Below are 26,124 nucleotides of genomic sequence, written 5' to 3' on the forward strand. Positions count from 1 at the left end.
AAATTATGATAAATCTTGAACTGAAAATTTTAGATTTTAAATGTTTTATCGCAGCCCATGCTTCGCTTTATTTATTTATATATTGTAGATTTCGACTACCTAACTCTGTACTCCTAAACATCAGTGTAATTTCCAAAATAAGCTTTAGAAGCATAAAAATAGACCGCCGGAAACGTTACAATAAACAAATAAACATGTAACCATGGATTTGCTTGACAGGATAGTTGATTATATTTATCTTTTTACTGACTTATTATTTGTTATCTATATTTAAAGTTGTTTTTGATTTGATAACTTAGATTTTAACTCTTTATATGTATTCATATAAGTTATCTTTCAGAGGGAGTAGATTTTGACTAAAATTTTTTTCTAGGATATCTTTATTCGATGAAAATAAAAATGAATAGACTTTTACTCTGTTTTACTCTTATAACATTTTACGTTTTCACGGTATGTATCTTGGCAGGTTTTATAGCTATTGTGTGTAAGGAATTTATCAATTTCGAAAAACATTAAATAATTATAATGTTAAACTTTTCTTATGGCTTATGCAAATATTTTTACAGGTCTATGCGATACAATACTTCGAATTTATCAAATTTTTTAGTATTTATTTATAACTTTGCGTGTTTCATATTGAACAAAATTCATGTTTCATCTTCTTTCGTGTTTGTTGTTGTTGTTTAGCAACGCTAAATTAGGTCTAGGAAATCTGTCACTCTAAGAAAATCTAGTATTTACTAGAATGTCAGTAACATAATCATAAATGTTGAAAAGCTGGCAGATTCTGTTCTCAAAAAGAAATTACTGGAGCACCAAACGATAGAAGTCTGACTTGGTTCCGTCACCTCAAGCATTAGCTGGGAAATATCTGATATGCACTAATAGATCCACAAAATTTAAAAAAAAAAAAAGTAGTCTTCTGAAGATGTTAAGAAAAATTTTTTCTTCCGACTAAACTTGACTGTCGAAGGAATGGATTCTGGAAAAAAATTCTAAATATGATTTTAATCTCTTTTATTAATCACAATTTGACAGTGGCATTTTAATTTTTCTAATATTTTTTTTTTTTTTTTGATAAAATTATGCCAATATGATTTTGAAGTCAGTATTTTGCAGAAGGTAGTCTAGTATTACCAATAAATTAGCCTGTTTTAAAATTTTAATAAATATATTTGTTTATTTATAATTTATGTTAATAATTTTTAGCATCATTCAAAATGGTTTTTATCAATTAAGACTGTAATGAAACGAAATTTTAAAATCTAAAGGAAGAGAAATGTGTAGTTTTAAATTATTTTCTGAAAATCAAAAATTGCATAATTTATTACTTTACATTTTTGAAAAATAAACTTCATGGAAGTTCTAAAAATTATATAGCACAATATCTCCTAATCTTATTTAAAAAACTGCCCTTTTATTTTCTGTTTATTTTAAAAAGCATAGTTTTGTAAAGACACTCTGTTGTAAAGAACTTATTAATTACAAAAAGAAAAATAAAACGAATATAAAAAAAATGCAAATCAAAAATTTGCCCTGAAATCCAAGATGGTGATAGGAAAAGTCTATATTTGGGAGAAAATAAACATACAAAAAAATTCAATAAATATATAAGACAAACTAATTCATTTTAAGTTTTGTTCTAGCAATATTTTCTTTATTCTGTGTACTAGTATTATGATGTCTTAAGAATTAATATTTCATTCACAATTTTGTTTCTTAATTTGATAATCAACTATTATTCAATTTATGTGTGTTTACTTTTTTTTAATTCAAACATAATCAAAAAAATATATCTTTTATTTAAGTGCATTGAACCTTTTTATACATATTCTAATAACCTTATGTGAATTTATTGCATATAGTATATTTTATTGTTAAAATTAAACTATGATATTTCCTAAAATATATTTCCGTGTATACCAGGCAAATAATTACAGACTTTCCACGACGCCAAGAAATCCTGGAATCGTCAGGGAATTTGATATAAAAAGTCAGGGAATAATTTAATTTTATTCCAAAATTAGAAATATCTTGCAACAAATCTGGAATATGACCAATTTCATTATTGACTGTAAATTTACGCAGCTAATGCTGTTCAAAGTGCTTAAGTCTAACATCTATTTTTATTATTCCTTGTAAAAATTCTGCTGATTGTTAATTTTTTTTCTCTCTTTTTTTTAGAATTATTGTAACTCCTTAATAATTTCAATTAAAAGATATTTTCTTCTTTACAATTTATCTTTATTGAAAAATACTCTTTATTGTGACCCGGGGTAATTCATGATCACTCTGTTTCTGGGGTAAATAATGATCACCTGAGTTTTATTTAAAAAAATAATATTTTTTTTAAATTTGAGACATGGACAAGAATGCTTGTACACTTTACTAATGTATAACTACATTTACTTAATAATAGTTTTTTGTTTAATCTAACAAAATAAGTATCTTTTAAAATGCTTTCTGTATTTTCCATTTCAAAGATGGGTTTCAAAATGTGCACATTTCTGCAAAGATCCCCCTCCTTCTCTTAATAATAAATATTTTGAGTTACTTTCTTTTTCTTTGATATAAAAATAGTGTAGGCTTTTGCTTAATTATTTCACATCTACTGTAAACATTATAATTGATTATAGGAAACTATATCAAACGTTGCCCCCTACAGATGGGGTAATTATTGATCACTGGGGTAATTCCTGATCATTTTCATTTCTTCTTATAAATAGTATAAAAAATAGCTAATAAATAGTCAATTGTCTTTTCTTAAATAACAGTTCATATTTATTAAGTGGAACAACTATAAAATATATTTTAACTATAATCACAAAATTTGTTTTTAACTGTATACAAGAAAAATGTGTTCTGATATGCACCATTTCTGGCTTGTCTTACCTTGCTTCTGTCTTAAATTTGTGTGTGTACATTGTTAGAATAATTTTTAAGTTGATAAATTAACCTAATATAAATATGGTGAGAAATTATAAGCTTAAAAAGGATACTAAGCTTCTAGAAAGCAAAAATAGTGAATTTCTTTTAATGATTGAAAATGAAAATTTCAGTGTGAGAGCTGCTGCCAGAGCTGAAGTGTTAATCTTTATTCCTGATTTTAAATAAACAGTTTTATTAGCTGCTTAAACATAACTTTTTGGTTTATTTGTTTGATCTTAATGTCCTATTTGTTAATTACCATTGTATAGTTGTTTTTAAACAGCCCATTTACTATAAAAACTGGTGATCAGTAATTACCCCAGAAATGATCAGAATTTACCCCAGAATTGATCAAGAGACCTGATCACTAAAAATTTAAAATCCTTTAAATTCTAATTAGATTTTCAAACAAAAGAAGGTAGCATAGGACTCATCTCATATAGCCTCAAACTTCCAGAAAATATTAAAATTCTATCTTGAATAGTTTTTTCGCAAAATAGGTGTTTGCATTTTTTGATCAGGAATTACCCCAGGTCACCCTACATAAAAGATTCATATTTCAAAAATTTTTATTATATCTAGCCATATTTGTAGATTAATAATGCTAGGTTTTTAAAAGTTAACCTTTGTATGTAAATTTTGGTTTTTAATCACAAATTATATATAAGATGGTTCAATATATTACTGATGTGACTCTTAATAAAATGTGTTTCATAGAAATTTTAAATTTTCCAACTTATGTGCAAAATATTGTTTTTATCTATAATTTGCATACTTGAGTATTATTAAACCTACATGGTAAGCCTTTGACTAGTAAAATTTTGTCTCTTTCTAAATGTTATATTTAGCATATTTTCTGTGAAAATGCAAGTTTCATAGTTTATAGAAATTGGAAATTTTCTTGGAAAACCTGGAAAAGTCAAGGAGTTTTATTTCTGAAATTGATTTCTTGAATTATCAATACTACCTATATATTAAATTTATTTAAAATACCTTATATTTTGTTTGTAAATTTTTCCTCCAGGTCAGTGCACAACAAACCTTTTCAGTTGATTATGAAAACAATTGTTTTTTGAAAGATGGAAAACCATTTAGATATGTCTCTGGTTCCATTCACTATTTCCGTGTTCCATCCGACTTTTGGTATGATAGGATTTATAAAATGAAAATGGCTGGACTGAATGCAATTCAAACGTAGGTTATTATACATCAATTTCATTTATAAATAACCTCATTGTAACTCCGAACAATTTTAAATTTATGAATAATTTTATAATTTTTTTTAATTAGTTTTTTCATTAAATTGTTTTACAGTTTATGATGTAATTGTTTTCACATTCTAACTCTCAACTGATAATTTAAAATAACATAATTTATTTCTACTAAACTTATTACACCCTTGATTTAAATAATTACATTCTTATTATACTTTGCTAAAAGTTATTTTAGAAACTCATTTAAACTGATATTTCAGATACTCATTTAAAAATTCCGAGAGGGAAATTTAACCTAGCAGTTGTTTTTGTTTATTTTTTATCGTTTAAATTAAGAGTTGAATAAACTCGCTCTTTGTTAAATTCTATGCATTATGATATGCCCTGTGGCAGAATCGTGGCAACACTGTTGCAGAATGTTACTGAGTTCTTGCAGCAGAATTTTTTCTTTGGGAAATGAAAAATTTTGCTTTTCTTTTCTGCAGAAATTTTCAAAAGATTTTATCTTTCTTTCAGAATTATATTCAAAAGATGCCTTCCTCACACTTCGGAGTGGGGAAAAAAGTGCTTGTGACTTTACTATTCTCATTGGGGAATAATAAAAAATAATGAATAATGAAGTAAAAAATTTTGTTTTCTTTTCTGTGGAAGTTTATGTTCCAATTTTTCATGCAGTTATTACTACTGATTTCCACATAGCTTTTAAAATCCGATATTATTTATCACAACAACTAAATCTCGAAATGAAAACATGCATTTAGTAACCCCTTTTTGAAGAGTCCGATTCCCGTGATTTTGTTGTTTATCTTTTTTATCAGCAGTTACTGCTACAGATTTTACGATATTATTTTTTTAATGTGATGATGAATTATAAAATGCAAAAAAGGAAATAATTAGTGTGTTATCTTTCTACAAAATGCGAGAATATCGCCCATTATATTAGAATAAAAAAATCAAATATTCAATTTTAAAAAAAATTTTATTTGATCCAATTTTCATTTATTTATTTCATTAATTTAATTTTTTTCAAAGTTACAGTTATAATTTTTTTTGAAGTTTGTATATTTTTTATTGTTAAATATTTTGCAGAAAGATATTAGCATTAAAGAGGTATATCATAGAAAGCCTGAAAAAATTCTGCCACAGGGATGTTATGTATCATTTAGACTTATTTAATGTGTTTTTGATTTATTTAATGTGTGACATTTATTTAATGTGTGCTTGCTATTCTATGCATGGAGTATTTCAGATGAGAATATCTTTCTCATTTTTATTTTTAGAATGAAGAAAACAATAATAGTGATAAAAAAAATTTCATCAGAGACTTTAGATATCTGAGATTATTAAAGAACAAGAATAAATAACAGAGTTAAATACATAATTTTTTTTATGGCAAAAAGGATTAATTGTGTGTCCTTAGATGCCTAACAATTCAAAATCTGATATTTAACCATTTAAATAGCTAACAAAAAGTACCATAATTTTCAAAAGCTATTGTTTTATTTAAAAAATTAAGTTAAAAAAATGTAGTTAAAAATTAAGTTAAAATTAATTTAAAATTAAGTTAAAATTAATTTAAAATTAAGATAAAAAAATTAAATTAGTTTAAAATTAAGTTTAAAAAATTAAGGAAAATTATCAATAAAGTTTTAGAAATTTATACCAAAATCAAGGGTTTATCTCAAAGTTGACAAAACTTGAGTTATAAGTAAATATATTCAATCTATTGTTTTAATTTAAAAACTAAAAAACTACAGATTAGATCTGTATATTTTTGAAGCAAATAAAGTTTCTCAATCAAGTAAAAAACTACTGTTTTTTTAGATAACAATCAATAACATTCTGATAACAATAATCTAATCAATCATTTAAATGTTTTTTTTTTTCATCCAACTTTGTGGTTTTAAGTAAATGCAAAGAGTTGTTTTGTAAATATAAAGTATTTTACTATTAAATGATAAAAATATAGTTACAAATTGTATTATGATAAATGAATGACGTATTAATAATAAAAAATATTGTAGTGAATAAACATTTTATTCATAGTTATTTAATAATATCCATACATAAACATTTTATCCATTGTGATATAATAAATAATGATATTTTAATAATAATTTTATTCATAGTAAAAAAAGTTTTTCTCTTAAAGTAAATATAAATTTACTTAATTGACATTTTGTAATGAGATACTAAATGAACCTTACCTCAGTTTAGTGGAGTCAATTAGTGATCCAACTTCAAATTTCCTTTCATATCTCCTCAAAAAAAATTTTTTTACTGTAAATACTTCAAATAGGTGTTAGTAATTGTTGGGTTTTATGAGTTATTTTTCTGAAAAATTACATTACATATAGTAAATAATAAAGGCAGCTATCAAAATATAAGCAATTTTCCATGTAAAATATCAGATAGAGAAGATTATAGACCAAGGTCTAAATTAAAAAAGAAAAAAAAATTGTGCTGACAAAATTTACTCTCTTAAAAAAATTATATTACTAACATATATTTGGAAGGAAAAATGATGAAAATTTCTTGAAGGAAGTACGAAGAGAAAATTATGAAGATTCATAATGAACAGAATGTTTCAGAATAAAATACTAAAGATTTTTTTTTAATTAAATAATTTACTTTTCAAACTTTGAACAGATTCAAAAGATGTACCAGTAAACTTTTTATTTTAAAAAAAAGAGAAAAATTTCAGTGTTATTCATTATTTTCTTACAAGTTTTTATTGTTCAAACTAATTTGAATTGTGGTTTAATTAGGTATGTAGAATGGAATCATCATGAACCTGAACCAGGTGTTTATAATTTTAAAGGCAACTATGACTTACCAAAATTTTTAAAAATTGCAAAAGAATTGGATATGGTTGTTATTTTACGTACAGGTCCTTTTATTGATGCTGAAAGAGATATGGTGAGTTATAAAAACACAACTATGTTGTTCATTTTAAATTACTGTGAATATTGTAAAGATCTAAGACATTTATTTTTATTTTTTAGGGTGGCTTGCCTTACTGGCTTTTGAGAATTGATCCCAAAATGAAATTAAGAACCTATGATTCTAGTAAGTATTTAAATATTTTCTATTAAGTCAATTTTTAAAAAAAATCCTGAATTTTTTTAACCCTGAGTTGCAATGCCTTTGTTTAAATATTTTGTTCTAAATGATGCCTCATCATAAAAGTTTTTCTGAAGTAGCCATTTAACCTCTTTCTTAAGAGACATTGAAGAATAAATTTAATCTCTTTCTTGAAAAGCTGCAACTTCATCTACATAAACTGCAACTGATAATGTGAATAATGATTATTCTTTCTTTTATTAAATTAGGATTATGGCATTGAATCTGTGGTATTTATTTTTTCTTGTGAAATTTGCAAACCATTTTGTTGAGTACTTTGTCTCTCCATTCCACTGTTTGAAGAAGTACATGAATTCAGATTTATTTTTCTAATGATATAAAAATAACTATTTCAGCTCATTTTATTAAATTAATAATTATTTCAATTACATCTTTAGAATACAGAATTATATTTAAAAAATTGTTTTACAATTATATTAACAATTGCAGAATTATTTTATTGATTCAAGAATTTTTTTTGTTAGTAACGATCTACTTTAAAAAAATCTTTCTCTTAAATATAATATAATATACTTTGTGAAAATTAAAATATCTGAAGCATAATAAACTTCCATTTTGTTTTAATGTGTATAAATGAACATTATATAAATCAAATGATGTTAAAAGTTATATATTGTATATGAACCTCATTATAAACACTTTAAAAATTACAAAGGGTAAAATTTTTGTTAAAACGTTTCAGTGTGAATTGGTCACATTCTACCTTGATCTGTTAGATAAATGGTAAAGCGGAGATGATTAAAACTGATAGTGGCTACACCACTCTAAAGGGGTTCAAATATGATATTGTAGCATGGTTATTAACAATCAAGGTTTTATTTTTGATGATGTAGAAACTATCCAAAAATTCAGGTAAATGCATGAAATACATTTACTTTGAATGATGTGATGCATGCCCTTCTGTCAAACAATATTTGAAAAAACATTTTTCAAATATTTATAAATCATTAAATTTTTCATTTTCTAACACTTACTGTCATTTTACCATAATTTTTACCTTAAACTGTACATTTATCTCTTTAGTATGATGTAATCTATGTTGGATTAAATCATCTCTGTTTAATCATCTCTGCCATTAAGAACCAATAAAAGTGTACCAGTGTAAAACCAAAACACATATAGTTCTCCATTGAAATTTTACCATTTGTGATCTTTAAATGTTGTTTTTGTGGATATTTAATATTATCGTAAAGAGTTACTTTTGTAATTTTATACATTATGTACATGTTTATTATTTTCTATTAATCTGTTAAAAATTATGTTTAACATAGGTATTGTTTTTCATTAATTATTTTTCAACTTGTTTTAGACTACATTAAATATGTTGACAAATGGTACAGTGTTCTACTTCCTGTCATAGAGCCTTTCTTATATAATAATGGAGGTCCTATAATTACAGTTCAGGTAACATGTTTTTAGAATTTTTAAAAAACTACTATTCTTCCTTTTTTTTTCTGTGGCAGACTGGACTATTTAGGAGTCAGGAAACTGGCCTTGTGTCAGAAAGGTTCTGGGTTTGAATCCTGGGCTAGACATGGATGTTCTTTCATTCTTTGTACTATCTGTCCTTACTGTGGAAGCAACGTTGACCCACCTAATATGATACCCCTGAAACAGCAGCCAACAAATCTGCCCTCTAAATGCCTGATTTCACAAAATGTTAACCATTTTTCTGGATAATTTTTAATTAATCACATTAATTTGTTTTTATTAACTCTCTGTTTGTTTTAATATCTAGAAATTCTTATTCTCATTTTTTTTTATAATTTGTTTTCAGATTGAAAATGAATATGGTAGTACTGGTCTCTGTGATGCTCAGTACAAATCTCATTTAAGAGATTTTTTTAACCGATATTTGAAAAACAAAGCAGTTTTATTTACTACCGATGGTGGTGGCTGTGAAAACTGCATACGTTGTGGAAGAACAGATGAAGTACTCGCTACTATTGATTTTGGAACAGGTAATTAGTGCGTTTTGATAGAGGCTTTATAAATTTTTTATTTAATAAAAAAATCTGTACAGTCTTTGATACATATTTTGAAATTCGTTTTAAGGGTCTAGGTGGTTTTGATTTCATTGTGAAAGCATCAACGTACAACTTTGTTTCATGACTTTGATAAAATTAGCACAGTGTCCAGAATTTTTTACTTTAGTTTATTATAAGCACCGACATTATTTAAATTGGACAATAAAGAGTACTTTATTTCACTTGAAGAAATTGAGGAATTCAAAGTTATTTTCTAAATTAAAATGAAAACTTAATTTTTTGTATTTTTTTGAAAAAAATTATTTTCACCAAAAAATAAATAAATAAAATAAAATATTCACCAATATTCAAGAGTTAAAACGAGTAGATTGTTTTGTTTAAATCAGAAACCAAGTTTTAATGTAGTAAGTGTATTTGAAATCAAGAAATTTCTTGAGGAAGGTAAACAGAATTTGAATTAAGAAAAAGAGAACTTAACTAGAAGGAGAACTTTTAAATTTAAACATACAGTTGGACTTCTATTTAACGAACTTCCATTTTGCGAATTTTTTTGAGGAACCAGGAACATTTTGGAAATTTCTTTGTAAAATAACTTCCAAATAGCAAAGTGAATTTTCTATTTAACGAAATTTTCTTGGAGATCCACTTTCCCTATTTCCAAAGATATATTTCAGAACATTTCAAACTTGTTAACGCATTTTATGGGGGAAATGACCTTTTGATTTTCTAAGCCACTTAACTTTTAGAGAAAGTAGTAAAATCTCTTTCCCTTTTTGTTTACGTTTCAAACGAAAAGCTCGGACAAAATTAACGGATTTTATCAGTAGCAATTAAACAAAAGAACGCATGTCGAGATGTATGTTTAAAATTACTTTATATTACATTTACTTTATTAAATTATTAATTTATTACTTTAGTAAAATTAATGTATTAAAATTACTTTATGCAGTTATAATTTTATACAGCAAATAATTTTATCATAATTATAATTTATAATTTTATCATAAATTTAGCTTTTTTTAGTATATAGTGTATGTAGCATGCTAGTTTAACATTGCATAATGTTTTGCTCTATTCTTGCTTTCCATGCAGATTTCTTTTATGGCTAAAATTAAAAAATAAATACTAAATACTAGTTTACAAGATAAAGGTGTAACAATTGCTATTTTAATTATGTCTAGTGTTTATGAATTTAAAACCTGTTTTGTGTTGTTTAAGTATTTCAAACGGTGAATTTCTATTTAACGAATTTTCCACATAATGAACTTACTATCATGATTTAGCAGCTTCGTTAAATAGAGGTCCGACTGCATTTGTATTCTGTAAAGCTCTATATATCTTTGTTAATTTGAACTCAAGATATTTCAAATAATTCAATAATTGATTGAATGGATGAAAATTACTATTTTGATGTCAAAAACGAGCTTTTACTTGATTCATTAAATCAATATAAAAGAAATGAAATTTTTTTCCTGTTTTCCACTGTTTAAGATTTAAAAGGAAAAGAAGACTGCACTCAGAAACCTAGATAAGTGTTCCACTATAACTTTTTAATTTATTTTTGCATTAATTTGAACAAAAATAAAAGCATTAAAAGTTCTATCATAAGTAGCAATGAAATCTGAAAGAAACCAAAACAAATTAAAATAACACAAGCTGTTTTTTCAAGTTTGCAAAAAATATTAAAGTATCAGGAAGTGAAAGGTATGTACACTGAATATAAGCAAAAAACCTTGAATGTGTCTAATAATGAAGAAACAATCTAAGTATGTAAGCAAATTGACAGATCTATACAAAATACAATCAATATAAATATCATGCACATTTATGTATTATAAATATGTCTTTTTATGTTAATCAATTAATCAACTGTTAATAAGTTTCATTTTTTAAAGCAGGCTCTTTTTTTGATATATTAAAAAATATCAAAAGCTGAAATGTTGCTGGCTCTAAAAATTCTGAATATGTTGTCCTCTTTCCCTGCCATTTTACATACACACATAAAACATTGTTTTATATTTTTGTGTGTTCATATTTATTGAAAGTATTAGTATGTAGCAGTGGTAGTTCATCAATTCTTCTGAATTAGTGTTTATTATTTATTAGGGAAATAAGCAGCATCTTTGACATCCTTCATTTTACAGGTGCAAATGTTACGAGTTTATATCAATCACTACGCTGGCATCAAGCAAGAGGACCATTAGTGAATTCTGAATTTTATCCTGGTTGGTTAGATCACTGGGCTCAACCTCATGCTAACGTCAGCAGTGAGGCTATTGTCAAGACTTTAACTGACATGTTAAATGCCAATGTCTCTGTGAATGTGTGAGTTTTCTCGTAAGCTTATTATTCTTAAACAGCTTGGTATATATTTTACATAAGTTTTGAATTGAATAATGTCACTATCTTGATAAATAAATTTATAGTTTTATTATTTTGCTACTTTTTTTACTTTTATTTACCGCTTTATTTTGTATTATTTTTTTTAAATAATGTTTATACAGACTTTAACTTAGTAATTTAATTCTCAATATGTTGTTTTCTTTAATCCTTAAGTGATATGCTCACTTAACTGAAGTGTAATCTAACCTTGGCATTACAAATTTGAAGGCAGAAACTAAACATCTCGTGATGTAGAAAAATTAGGGTGTTGAAAATTAATAACTGTACATGCATTTTAAAATGTATGAAGTACGTTGTAATTCCTAAACACAAAAACAATAACCTGCAAAAATTATTTAGAAACACATACATTATTTCTGCACCAAGTCCCGCAGTGGGCTGATTGTAAAGACACAGTTTCCAGTAAAACACCAAAGTCAAGCATCATTAGCTGCGATCAGTTAGCGGGTGGGTGACCACTTTGATCAGCCTGCGTGGGGACCAAGGGTGCGTAGTATCGGTCCTCGTTAAACTATTCTCCCCTAAACTGCTCAAATTTGCGCACACTGTTCTGGCTACCAAAGCAGGGAAGCCATCTCCTCTACAGAGGATCAAAATTGCGATGGCGTGTCTTCGGATCATCCTCGGGGATGTTTCCCAGACCGTCGCCAATAGCCCGTTGTGCAGCTCTATCAGACATAAATAAAGTACCTACCTATTTTTGCACCAAGATTTCTTTGTTTGAAGATAAAATTTACTTGCGTGCAAAATTGCCAGAATGAGCAGGATTCTGATCTATATATGGGTGATTCTCTTGAAACATGACAAATCGGACCAAAAAATTTCTTCAAATTTAAAGTCTTCAAAATAATCTAAAATTTTTTGTATACTTCTTTAGCTACACTTATTAATATCTTATAGACAGCAGCGTAGTTTATTGACATTTGCTCGAGAAAAAAAATAAAATAGAAATTCACCAAATCTTGAATGCTAGAAAATGACATATTATTTTAGAAGTTTAAAAAACAGTCATTTTAAGTTAATAGTAAGTAACTCAACTTAAGCCTTTATGTTAGATGGACCATGAATTGCTTAAATTAATTCTTTTTATCCACTGTAGAAAGAAACAAAAAAAATTTTTGTTGCTGATACATACAGAATAAAATTGTGTATAATTATCAATCATTAAATAAATAAATAACTTTGATTACATCCAAGCATATTACAATCAAACATAAACTTGATATTAGGTTAATATTTGCTTTCCCTCCTTACAGTATTAGCAGTTAAAAAGAATTTCTAGTAACACTTCAATGTCCTGGCATTCATAAGCCAGGAAAATGACAGCCAGGATAATGACAAATTCATCATTTTATAGCATGTAACTTTACTTTAATTTAATATTTTGGCCGAAGACGTTTATATTCTGCAGAAAACAACAGTATTTCTTAAAATAACTCAGATAAATCTATGTAGTTTTTGTTATTAATGATTTCAAGAAGCCGGGAAAACGAAAGCATAAAAACCTACTCACCTTGAAAAATTTTTTGAAATAGATTTTGAGCCAGAAAATTGGTTCTTTATTCATGCAACAAGACATGTTCAGATAGAGGGTATGTAATCAATCTATTAACATAAGATATTGATTCCCTGGCGCAATCTATTTTGGTTATAAATCACTAAATAAAAGTAGCCAGGAAAATGACAGATTGTCATGGGACAAGCAAATTATTGACAGAAAAAATTATTTTAAATGAAGTTTTAGTAAACAATACCCTGTGTGTATATTCTAGAAATGCTTACATAGGATAAGATAAAAAAAAAATTTGATTTTGAAAAATGTATGGGAAGTTTTGAAGCTAGTTATTATTGGAAATATTGTTTGGGACATGCCAGGAAAATGACATTTTGATATTCAATTAAATTTTTTAAGTATACAAAACAGTCAATGCTAGTGCAAAGTCCTTTTAAAATGCTAACAGCAATACTATTTATTAATTTTTTTTAAAAAAAAAAGTTATTTTAGTATTATAGTATTAGATCTTGGAGCAAGGGACAGTGAATTGCCATGTTTCGTGAGAATCACCCATATACATAAGATTCTTAACATAATATTGGGAAAAAAATTGTTTGTTTTTTTGCATTCTTTTTCTCCTAGAAAACATTTTGTTAAAACAAGGATCAACACAAAAATTAATTTATACCTAAAAAAGTATTTTTTTACCTATATTTGTTAGAATAAATGCCATATAAAGTTCTAAGGTTATCTAAACTATAACAGAGAGTATAAACATTTTTACAATATAATCGCCTTCAATTGAAATAAATTTCTTAATAATGCATATAATGGGATATAAGTTTTATGCTATATTTTTTCTTTCATTACATTTTTGTCTTTTTTTCTTCATAGTTATATGTTCCATGGAGGAACTTCTTTTGGATTTACTGCAGGTAAGGAATAAATTTGAAATTTTTTGTGACATGGTAGTGTAGATTTAACTCAATCAGTGTTTAATTGACTTATGATCAAACATTGAAATATAAAAGAAGTATTTTATTTTTATTTGCAAATAACTGGTATAAACATAAATTTGTCTTCTAAATAAATTAAAAATGATTAAAGTAGGGCAATGTTTTATACCACATTTTATTATACTGGCAAAAGTATTTGTATTTTGCAATCAAATAAATTTTTCTTCAAATATATTTAATCTTATTTTATCACTGAGAAAAAAAATATATAAAAAAGTTAAATTGCTGTAGACAATTTCAAAATTTGCAAAAGAAGTTTTTCAAATGTTATATTTTCTACTCCATATACCAAAGGAAAAATAAATTATTTTTTTAAACATGTTTTTACTTATTAAAAAACAATGCAAGAAACTCCAAGAACAGTGGTGGTGTGCATGTGTCCTTAAAGGCTTTCTCACTTTGATTTTCTCAATTATTATTTTTTAAATCTATTTTTAAGAGCTGTTACATCACATAGTAGCATTAAATATTCATATTTGCAATAATTGGGAAAAAACTTAAAAGATAGTTGTTGTTTTTTAAACTTTTTAATGAAATTTTGTAGTAATAGTGTTCACTGAAAGATTTTTCAATTTCTGACTTTACCATTTCATTTATATTATGTCGGGTTGAAACTAGTTTGAGAATAAACATGGAATTGAAATAAAGAACTAAATCTTTTGTCTTCTGGAAATGTTATTCTAAGAATGATGATTGGGAGAATGACAATCTACGATTACAATTCTATCAATTAATAATTTTGCAGATTCATTAGTATTAAAGTATAATTTATTTAATCGCTGTAGTAGTTAAATATTTTTCTTTTTAACATTCCATTTTGAAACTTATAAAGAAATGAATATTCTGGATAGGTTCGAATATTGGCAGCACTTTCCAAGCATGCCCTACAAGTTACGATTATGATGCTCCATTAAGTGAAGCTGGCGATCCAACTCCAAAATACTTTGCCATGAGAGAAGCAATTGGCAAAGTAAGTGCTTTCTCTTCAGTACTTTTTTGCTAGGCCTTATTGACCCAGTCTAAATTATTTTAACTTGAAAAAAGGGATAACATTATTTTGAATAATGTTTTGTAAAAATTTCTGAAAACTGAGTGATTGGTAATTTCTGATTTCAAATTTTGAAGTATTCTATTAATTTATTTTCTCTGAATCAGCGCATACTGCACAATTAATAAAACATATTTTCAATGTACTGTGTTTTTTAGTTATATCATACAAGCAAGCTTAGTCCCTTTTAGCATCCCCTGAAGAAAAACAATTTACAATAGCTTAAAAAATGTCTATTTATGAAATATCTGAAAAAGAAAAAGAATTTTAAAAAAGAAAATTTATACTTAATTTAAAGTATTTTAATCAATTACAATTTAAGATGCAAATATTCCTCCGCATTGTCTTAGTTATAGCAATGGGTGTTAAAGACAAAAAAACTTTTTTTTGTTTTGTTTCTCTTTTATGCAATTTAGTGTTTTTTAAACAATTATGCAAGTTGAAAAGGAGTGCAATTTTTTATTAACAAAGTTTTTATGTACTTCTACATTATCATTTTGTACTATTTTATAAAGTCAACGCACTTTAATGTGAACCCCCATTACTGCAACTTTTCCATTATAACGACATATACGCAAAAATTCTTAGGAAATTAATCCATAAACAGGTGTTACACATTTTTGCGCTTTGAAAACTAAAATTTTTTCATTGATTGTAAGTCAATGGGTAACAAATTTTTGTGGGAAATTATTCAAATAATTTTTTCTTTCGGCGTTATCCGCTCAATAAGAATTAAAATCTTAGAAAGCACTTTATTTACGATAGTTAAAAATCATGATGTAATTCTGAAGACAAGAGAACAAGGTGAAAGAAAATTTCAAAATTTTGAAAAAGTACTGACTGAAAAACTTTCTAAAAATTAAGCAGAATAAAGAATGTCATTTGAAAAAATTAAATGCGTGTTTAACTTTTAATGTTAATGCTTGCATTGACATTTTGCAACTTTTAATGCTTGCACTTTATTGACATAAAAAAACTGTTACTGTCAATTAATCTATCAATTTCATAATTCTTTTCAGTGTATAGCATGTTTTTCTCAAAATAAGTCTACTATATATGAATTATTAGTAAATATTTGTTCTAATTTTGTATTTCACGATATAGTGATCACATTTTATTATGTTCATTTTAGTCATCGACTGTAATAGCTTTTCATATATCGGTACTTGTAAATCAGCTTAATTGTTTATCAAAATGTAGTATCTAATGATTAGATAGTTAATTTTCTTTGTAATATTGTAGTATATTAAGAGCAATTTTTGTACAACAAAATGGATTTCTTCACTAGTTGTTAGTGCAAGCAAATATAACTGTTAAAAAATTTTATGAAGCAAAAGATGAAATTGAAAGTCTTCCATGAAGATAATTATCAGGAATTGAAGTTAATTATTTTAACAGAAAATAAATCTGATCTTGTTAGATATTAACAAGTTACTAATAAATTTTGTACTATCTATGGAATAATACCAATTAAAATATTATATATTTCTTCAAATGCAGTCTAGTTATTAGAGCACTGAAGAAAAAAAAGTGTGAATAATCTGTATTTGTATTCTGAATCTGCAAACTTTCTTGTAACTAACGGTTCACATTTACAGCAATTTATGACTTCTGCCTTTGTAGATTTTAGTACTATGTATTCTAAGTTTATTTTTTTATTTAAAGAGGGTAGCATTCAAAATGTATAAACACAGTACTTATATTACTTTATTTGGTATCTATTACTACAGAATGTATTATCACAGTACCAGTAATACCTATTACAACAATTAAACATCACTGAGGTCAATAGTATTTTGGCAATATTTTCTTCTGACCCTTAGAAACAAAATAGTACCTACATTTTTAGCACCCTTTGTTTCATTCACCAATTTTGATGGATCATAACACACAAAATAACTACTAATAAGTATTCTAACTATTTTATTTGTTCTTATTCTTACTAATTGACAGCATATCTTGTTTACAGTTTTTGCCACTTCCACCTGGTCCACTTCCTAAACCAGCTCCTAAAATGAAAAGTGGGCCCATTAAATTGACAAAAGTATGTATTTTTTCTGATATTTTTTTCACTGTAATTATTTTTCAATTATCGATGTTGAACAGTGATAACAAATTTTTTGCTTACATTTTAAATACTCAGTTGATACAATAGACTCTTTTGTTTCTAATTTTGCAGTCAATACCATTGTGGGATTACATCTCTATGAATACTAAATCAGTATTTTCCTCCACTCCTCTTTCATTTGAGCAGCTTTATCATGTAAGTGTTAATACACGTTTTAATACTTAAGTATAATTATTTGATATTATATTAGAGTCCGAATTATCCGAGTTAATGTGGACCACGACTAACTCGGATAACCGAAAAACTCGGTTAAAACGAAGAGTATAAAAAAGGAAAGAAAAGGAGGAGGTATAAAAGTGATATACATATTTAACAAGTAAAGAATTTATATCAGTACACCACATAGAATTTATATTATAATTGGAAAGCTTACATAAAAACAATTAAAGAGCATACTTTGCGAGAATTAAAGAGTTTTTACTTAAAAAATTCCTTAATCGTTTTTTGTTTTACATTACTTTGGCGCTTTTCTGCAGAAATGTTTCACCATTTTTTTGGGGATAAGAGGAAGGCTGGTGTCCCCTTTTCTTGTTGTTCTATATATTCAATAGCACTTTCGATAGCTTTTCTGTGTCATCATCTGCTGTCTTCATCATCTTCACTAGATTCATTTTCATTATTGGCGATATTAGCGATCATTTCATCAATTATCTCGTGTTGTCTGTCAGCTTATTTTCCTGACTGTTTGAAAGATAAAATTCAGAATTTTTTTTCGGTGATAGTGTTTTAAAAATAAAAAATAAACTTGAACAAAAAGATCTTTGTAATGTTTAACAGCTTGGTTAAAACAAAAACTTGGATAATTGAGACTCTACTGTATTTAAAAACTTATGTTGCTGTATTTTGACTTCCAAGAACACTCATTAACCCCCAAATCTATTTTAATTTAATTAAAGAATAAATTTATTTTAAAATTTAGAAATGTTTTTCAGTGATAAATTTTGAAAGCTTTAATTTTAAAAAAAAGAAGAAAAAAATATTTGCTTTTGTTTTTTTTTTTTATTTAGTTTGTAAAAATATAAAATTTTTATTTCATGAAAACTCTCATGAAATAAACATTTTTTATTTGCAATATAGTAAATGCCTTTATTATAATAGCTATTACAACTTTATTAATACTTTGTTCGTAATGACATGTTCAGTTAGTTCTAAATAGTAAAGAAAAAGTCAAAATTGTGTGATTGAAGCCAAACCTCTTCATGTAAAATTTTCCTTTATAAAATTATCATTTTTATTTAAATATGTGATTTTTTTTTATACATTCTGATTATGAAATCAGTATATGTGTACTTTTTTTTCGTATCTTAATTATAGGGTAAAGTAACTTGTTTAACTCTTTGACGTTGAATTTTTATTAAATACATTTTTCATACTTTTTTTTCATTATTTTCTATTAATTTACGTAAAAATAAGTGAAAAATGTTATATTTATCATTTTAATAATTTAAGGTTAGGAAATATAGCATGAAACACCAGTGTTTTTGCCTGAGTTAAAAAGGAAATTTTCCTTCTCACTTCTAATCAAAAAATTTTTAAATTTGCAGTTATTTTGATAAAAGAAAAATAGTAATTCCTCATTGAAATTTCTTTAATTTACAAAATCAGTTATTGATGCAATTTTGAATATGAATGGAAAAAACAAAATTTTTTTCTTCAAATTCCTTTTTTTTATTTAATATTTTAGTATGAGTGTTAGCCTAATAATCTAACAAAAAATTTTAGTAACTATTAGAGTTTCTAATAATTATTAAATATTACTATATACTTTTGCTTGTAATTAGAGCATCACAAAAAATATATAAAAAGGATACCAGGGTCCCATTTGCACTAAAGTGTTAAAAGACACTACCCAACTATTCAGTTCATTAAGAAGATTAAAATACTTTATAAAGATACAGCATTATGTAAAAATAAATAATAAATTATGGTAATTTGATTTCTTTTCTACTACCTTGTTATTAAGGATTTAATTAATTTTCTGTTTATACAGGATGCGTTGCCAGATTTCTCAACAAAAAATAATCACCTTTTAAGTACTTTTTAAGCACTCAAAAAATATTTTTAATCACTTTCCAAAAAAAAGAAATCATAATTAGGATCTATGCAGTAATAAAAATATTTTTCTCGATCATTTAAAGTTCTTAATTTTATTATCATAAAATCAATGAAATTCAAAAACATTTTCAAAAACTTTACATAATCATGATAAAAAATATATAGTTTCTAATAAATATTGCAGAAAAAATTGTGAAAATCATAAATTTTTTTTTTATAATTTATGACGACAATCGTTACGGCGAAGAAAAAATCTCTTTTTAAAAGAAAGAAAATAAAGTACTTTTTACAAACCCCGAATAAAAAAAGCAACTTTAAGGTCTTTTAAAAAACGTAACTCGAAAATAAGCAACTTTAAGCACTTTTTAAAAACGCTACTCACCCTGTTATAGCATCAGCCAGCTAAAACCTACAAGAAATAGAGAATAATTTATTCTCTTGTGTTTTCTTTTAGCGATTGTGCTCACAGTTTAGTGTATTGGGGATTTAAAAGGGCATTTTTTTCAGTTACCGAAAAATTCACAAAATCAAGGTTAGAGTTTGTGAGGTTTGACTGTATTATTATATTTATGATAAAATTGTTTTTTTTTTTTTTTTTTTTTTTGTTAAATATTGGTTGTTTTCCTAAATTTTTAGCCCTTTGGATTTGTGGTATATCGTACGACTGTAACATTCAATACAGCTGATCCATCTATTCTTACGGTAAATAACATTGCTGATAGAGGTCACGTCTATGTAGATAAAGTAAGTATCTGGAAAATTCAATACTTTGACTTTAAAGAAATAGCTAGACAAAAGTATATCATCGAAGCTGTTGTATTTTTTTTATTTTTTTATGTTATTTAATTAATATTTTTATGGCACTGTTCATTATTTCAATACTTGAAAAAAATCTGTGTGGGATCCTGTGCTAAGAAGTAGGTGCCAAATTTTGATGAGAACTGGGTAGTGGTATGCGAAAGATTAGAACAGTATCACTGAAAGAGTAAAATTTATATCCATTATGTGAAAGCCTCTCTATATATTCTTTTATTTTGTTATGTGAACAAGAAGTTGGCAATGCAATTTTGGTGATGGCAGTTGGCACAATCAAGATCCTATACTGGAATATCCCCAATAAAAATAACTGCCCTCCCAGTACAAAATATTATGATGCCTATAAAAACAGAAAAGAGCCAAATTAGTTTTATTGCTTTTATGTTATTTAATATTTTGTTTATGTATGGTTGGATATGATTTATTATGTATGGAGATTGCAGACGGATCATGGGTTATAATCCCTTTGCCGACAGGCTAACAGTGGGTGTTTTTCAAGGTTTTCCTCCCCATGTGACGCAAATGCAGGTTAGTTCCATTAAAAAGTCTTCCACAAAGACAAATTTCTCTCAATAATTGATTCTGGAGTTCCCTTGTCTTCTGGATTGTTTTCAAAATTACAAAGCTAGGAAGTTGAGGATTATTAGCTGTAAACCCTAAATTAGATAGTCTGTTCAACTATGATAATATAATATCTTTTGCTACATCATTAACTGTACTGGTGTCTTAAATAATATAGCGATTTTATCAAAGCACTCTGAACCATATATGTACTAAATTATTTAATTAGGAGACAGAGACATGTATGCTTGTAAAGTACATCTTAAAGAAAAGTTATATCTATTTAAAATTTGTCTAGAGATAGTTTTTAAGATTTGAAAATACCTAAATGAAATTTTTATTGCATGCAATTTCGAAATATTTTTGAGATATTTATTTACTTTTATTAAAAACAGTTTGATTTATTTTAATATTATAGAAGATAATACATTAAAAATGTGTTCGTAGGTTTTACAAAGTATTTTGAGTCGAGAACAGAAAGTTTTCAGTATTCCAGTCAGAGCTTTCAAAGGACAGACAATTGATATTCTAGTTGAAAATCAAGGCAGAGTTTGTTTTGGATCTGGTATCAATGACCAGAAGGTAAATTATCATTTTCTTAGTTTCTGTATTTATTATTTGAAATTGATCAACCCTCCATTAAAACTTTATAAGTTTTTCTATAAAAAGTATCAAGATACTTTTAAAACAGAATGAAATATAACTAATTACTATTTATTTACCAAACTAGCATGTAGCTGATGCAGTCACTGTTTCTGAAGAAAATCACTACACTTTTATAGAATCGTTAAATGATATATATTAAAGGCTATTTCTCGAGCATTGATAAGCTTAGCGTAAACAATCAAAAGTAGAGCAATTCTGCTTAAGTATTTTTTTTTAATGAAAAATTTTTAAATCCAATGCTTAGCACTTTAATATTTTAGCATTTGGAGGTTGCTTAACATATTCAACAGAAATGTGCAAAATTAAAACTAATTGTATCAAAAAAAATTTGCATTTTAACTTTAGTTATAAATAAATGTGTGCTCTTTTCTATGTAATTTATAAAAGTAAATCAATCAATGTAGGATGACCTAATTTTAGTAAATAATCATTTCTTTTTATTTGTAGATTTGGACAAAGAACAAAAGGTTACTTGTTTTATTTTGAAGATATGTATTTATTTTAAAGTATTATTGTATTTGTATTTAAAATATATGAAAGGAAAAAATTATAAAACTTATAATAAAAAAATTTTTTTTTCAAGAATCAGAAATAGTGCAAGAGGTTAAGAAATAGACTTAAGATTAAAAACAATTACACAAAAGATTGTTTAAGATTAAAAATAAAACACAAAAGATTGATTAAGACCTTATTTAAATTCATTGGTGACTTTAAATTCATTTGCTTCCTAACAATAAGTTATTCAAATTAAAAAAGATTTTTAAATATTTTATTTTTAAAGAGTTTTTTTAGCCCTTAATTTTAAATTCTATGAAAATCTTTAGATTATAATATCCATTACTATAGGCATTTGGATTATAATACCACAGAGGCATTATAATTTAGTAGCTTGATACAAAATTGCAATTAACAATTTTTTACAAGTTATTGTCGTTAAATTTAGGCTTTAGAATTTTTAACTTACTATGCAAGAATTTGACAAAAACTTTAACTATGTATTACTAGAAGAATTTTAAATTTATATTATAAAATTGTATTTTTTTATGTATGATTAGAATTAATTGTATTCCATTTAAAATAACATTTCAGATTTTAATATAATTTTTATTATAACTCTTACTTAACTTATATGCTATGTTTTAATTTAAATAATTGCCATAATATTCATTCATAAAATATTTTAGTTTATAGTACTTCTGACTCTAAGCCCTCGATTTAGTTTCCCTTAATCAAATAATATTATTTTGCTATAGTTAAGAGTCTCCATTACATTTTTAGCCATAGATTTTAAGTTCGGCGTAAATTATATACTTTGTTTATTATATTTTCAATCAAGGTAAAACTTAATTAGAAACTTGTATTGCAATTTTTCAATTGTGTTGTTTTCTTTGTTAACAATAGCATTATTTTTTGCAGGGTATTTTCCAAAATGTTACATTGGGCTCGCAGGCACTTCTAAACTGGACAATGATACCTATTCCACTAGATTCAAAATCTATTGAAAAGATTGCCTGGAAAAAATCTGTTCGCAAAGTGAAATATGATCCTGCTTCTACTCCAATGCTTTATGGAGGACAATTCACTTTGGAAAGTGGAGCTATTTTAGACACATTCCTTCAATTGGATGGGTGGCATAAGGTAATTATGCTCAATTACTATGCCTTTATAAGTGATTAAAAAAAACAGTCATAATTCTTTTTTTAGAATAGTAAGGCAAGGAAAAAAATGAATATTTTCTTTTTAAATTTTTAAAGTTTGACAGCTTGAGAATTTCATTAACCTTTTTGTACTGACTGTCACTTACATTCTAGCATGTAACATTATCAATCAAGGTAAAAAGATAAAACTGGTAACCAAACTAATTCTTTAGCACTTTTTGTGGGTGGAATTTCGAGAGTTTGATTTATATTCCCCGCCATTCAAAATAAAAATTTAATAGTTACACTTTAAACTAACACTAATTACATATGTGATTAGACTAACATTATTATGTGGAAGCAAAAGAAGTCTGCCAAATTAGCAAGACTCTGATTTAAGCTTCCGCTTTTTATCTTTTTCCATCCTGATTATGTACAAATGCAGTTATGAATCTGCAGTCCCAAAGGGATTATTAATAGTGTTCCTTACCATTTTTTTTATTCCTTCTTAACTAATGTGTATTACTTTAGCAGGATTCCCCCAGTTTAAGTTCTTTAAGAACAAAATTAAACCTAATTGAAATTCATAGAAAACAAAAATTACAGGTCTGCTACTGTTTTACAATATGCTTATAGCTTAAGAATATCTCTGTAAATCTAAACATCTCACTTATTTTTGCAGTGCATGAAAACCTCCAGTAAAGAACACCTTTTTGTACACCACTTTTGAGAGATACAGAATTTTTTTCATAGACTTTAGGTAAAAGAAAATCTTTAGCGGAAACCATCAAAACCTCTTTTATAGATTGGACAAACCTCTGCCCCAAATGTGGAAAAGGTCAAATAAAGAAACACAAAAAAATATCAAAATAAAAAATATTAACAAAACAAATAAGTAGATTAAAATGTATTAGATTAAAATGTAAAATGTATTATTAAATCTTAAATGATTTGTTTTTAGAGTTCAAAGTTAAATTAGAAAAAAGTTATTTAGGAAAAAACTAAGCATCTTGAACAAATAAACATCTTCTCATATTTTAAAGCTAACTAAATTTTATGATATGAAATTAAATGCCAACTTAAACAAAAAACATAATTGTTTGTTTATTTAAAATAGTTCTATGATTCGTTATCAGTAAATTTGTTTTTACACACAATTATATCTGTATGGATCAATTTTATTGATGTTGAGTTTTATTCGTCGATCCGGTTTTATGACGATAACATTAGTGATATTTCTGCACCAAGAAAATGATCTTGTCTAAAGTTAAAATCCTTTGTGAAAATTTATGTACCTTCAACAACATTTTGAAATCAATAGAGGTAACCCCTTTAGAACGATCAAGCCCATTAATGACCGTTTTACTGTGGAACAATAATAGATCGTTCCCGACAGGTTTCGCTGTACTTCTGTTTGTATGCAATTTTCCATATCGAGTAACATCATCAAAAAAACTTTTTATTGAAAAAATTACATTGAATTTGCACAATCTACTTAAGTTAATGATTCTACATACATGTGATTCACTTAATGCTTGTATTTTGCCCACTTTATTTAAAACCATTTAATTAGCTTATTGATTATTAATTAATTAGTAAATTTTATTTAGCATTTAAATAGTTTTTTAATGTTGTTGCCATTCATTCATTTCTACTTGTTTTATATTTGTCCTGTATCAATTCCATATACTAAATAATGTTTCATCAATTCTTGGTAATTTTGTTTGACAATTCTATTTTAATCTTAATTTTTTAAAGTCAAATTTTAAATATCTCAATGTTTTTTTCCTCCAAGTTTTAATACCACTTTGAGTTATGGAAATTTTTCCGTACATTGCAGTTGACTTGAAATTATTTATGAAACATTTATATTGTAAAACAATTATTTATAAATTATTTTGTAAAACAATTTTTTCCATTCTTAATTTGTTATTAGATTTATGGTAGAAATCCAAATAGATTGCTTTAAGAATAAAAATGATTTAAAAAAAAAAAAATAGGTGGATTGAGATTTCCAGGTAATGTATATCTATGAGAATAAAGTTGTGAGGAACTATTAACAAGCACAAAAATAGCTGCAAACATAGCGTAAATGAAAGTTTTAATTTATTAGTTATACATTATTAAAACAATTGTGTATTTGTTTCTCTCAATATTTGACCCCAATAAATTTTGGTAATACATATAAGTAACTTTTGGCTAGGTCTAGACTATTTGTTATCACCGGTCACAAAAGAAAATAGAGAAATTAAAACACTGTATGTAGTTATTAATTAAGTATTCATTTATCTTTGTTTCAGGGTGTAGCTTTTATAAATGGCTTTAATCTTGGACGCTATTGGCCAATTGTTGGGCCTCAAGTAACACTGTATGCCCCGAGCACATTGTTTCAAGCAGAGCCTGCAGTGAATAATCTGACAATATTAGAACTGGAGCATGCACCTTGTCAAAATGCAAATACTTGTGTAGTACAATTTGTTGATAATCCTATTATAAATGGAACTACTCCGTTAAATCAAGAAAAAAGATTTTATGGAAAGAAGTTCCTTCGACAAACCATGTAAAAAAGCTATATATTGGGTTTAATTACATTAACACTTGTTTCATTATTTTTATAAAAACTTGTAATTTCTATTGTTATTAAATAAATGTTTTAATTTTTATTCACTCGTAAGTCTTTTATAATTTAAAAAAGCAGATAGAAACACAAACAAAAAGACCATCACAACGAAGAAATATAAAATATATGCATAACTCAAAACCTATGGGCATCAAATTGCCCACAAACTCTTTTAATATTCCGAAAACGATATAAGAAAATTTTCTCTTTTTTTAAAGACATGATTAGTTAACAGTCAAGTTACTATGCCAGGAGTGATTGTTAGCCCAACTCGAAAATCCTGAAAATTTCTTCAGTAAAATCATTAATGACGCATTTCAAAAAATTTATGTTTTTATAAATTTAAGTCATCGATATTTTCAAAATATGAAATTCTAAATAAATTATATGCAGCATAATTTAAAT

The 26,124-nt window shown here is 26.1% G+C and overlaps 1 protein-coding gene across 1 annotated transcript; it reads left to right on the forward strand.

Annotated features, from left to right (window-relative positions):
• The first annotated feature begins 94 nt into the window (after positions 1–94).
• On the forward strand, positions 95–25,762 carry LOC107445031 (beta-galactosidase). Its single transcript, XM_043049941.3, has 15 exons — positions 95–450; positions 3,953–4,122; positions 6,911–7,061; positions 7,148–7,211; positions 8,596–8,690; positions 9,064–9,247; positions 11,419–11,599; positions 14,067–14,107; positions 15,040–15,158; positions 17,206–17,280; positions 17,416–17,499; positions 20,056–20,163; positions 21,244–21,378; positions 22,879–23,100; positions 25,400–25,762. Exons 1-15 carry the CDS (start codon positions 388–390, stop codon positions 25,661–25,663), a joined length of 1,956 nt encoding a protein of 651 aa, XP_042905875.2. The 5' UTR covers positions 95–387; the 3' UTR covers positions 25,664–25,762.
• The last annotated feature ends 362 nt before the right edge of the window (positions 25,763–26,124 follow it).

Source organism: Parasteatoda tepidariorum, chromosome 5 (genome assembly GCF_982258835.1).
Source record: "Parasteatoda tepidariorum strain Cologne lab strain chromosome 5, Ptep-v5.0, whole genome shotgun sequence".
Lineage (NCBI taxonomy): Eukaryota > Metazoa > Arthropoda > Arachnida > Araneae > Theridiidae > Parasteatoda > Parasteatoda tepidariorum.

Bases quoted from the DNA above. Each gene is read 5' to 3' on its own strand.
- LOC107445031 (XM_043049941.3), top strand. From the start codon at position 388: ATGAAAATAAAAATGAATAGACTTTTACTCTGTTTTACTCTTATAACA. The intron at 4,123-6,910 runs GTAGGTTATTAT...TGGTTTAATTAG, and splicing joins GGACTGAATGCAATTCAAAC to GTATGTAGAATGGAATCATC. The intron at 17,281-17,415 runs GTATGTATTTTT...CTAATTTTGCAG, and splicing joins GGCCCATTAAATTGACAAAA to TCAATACCATTGTGGGATTA.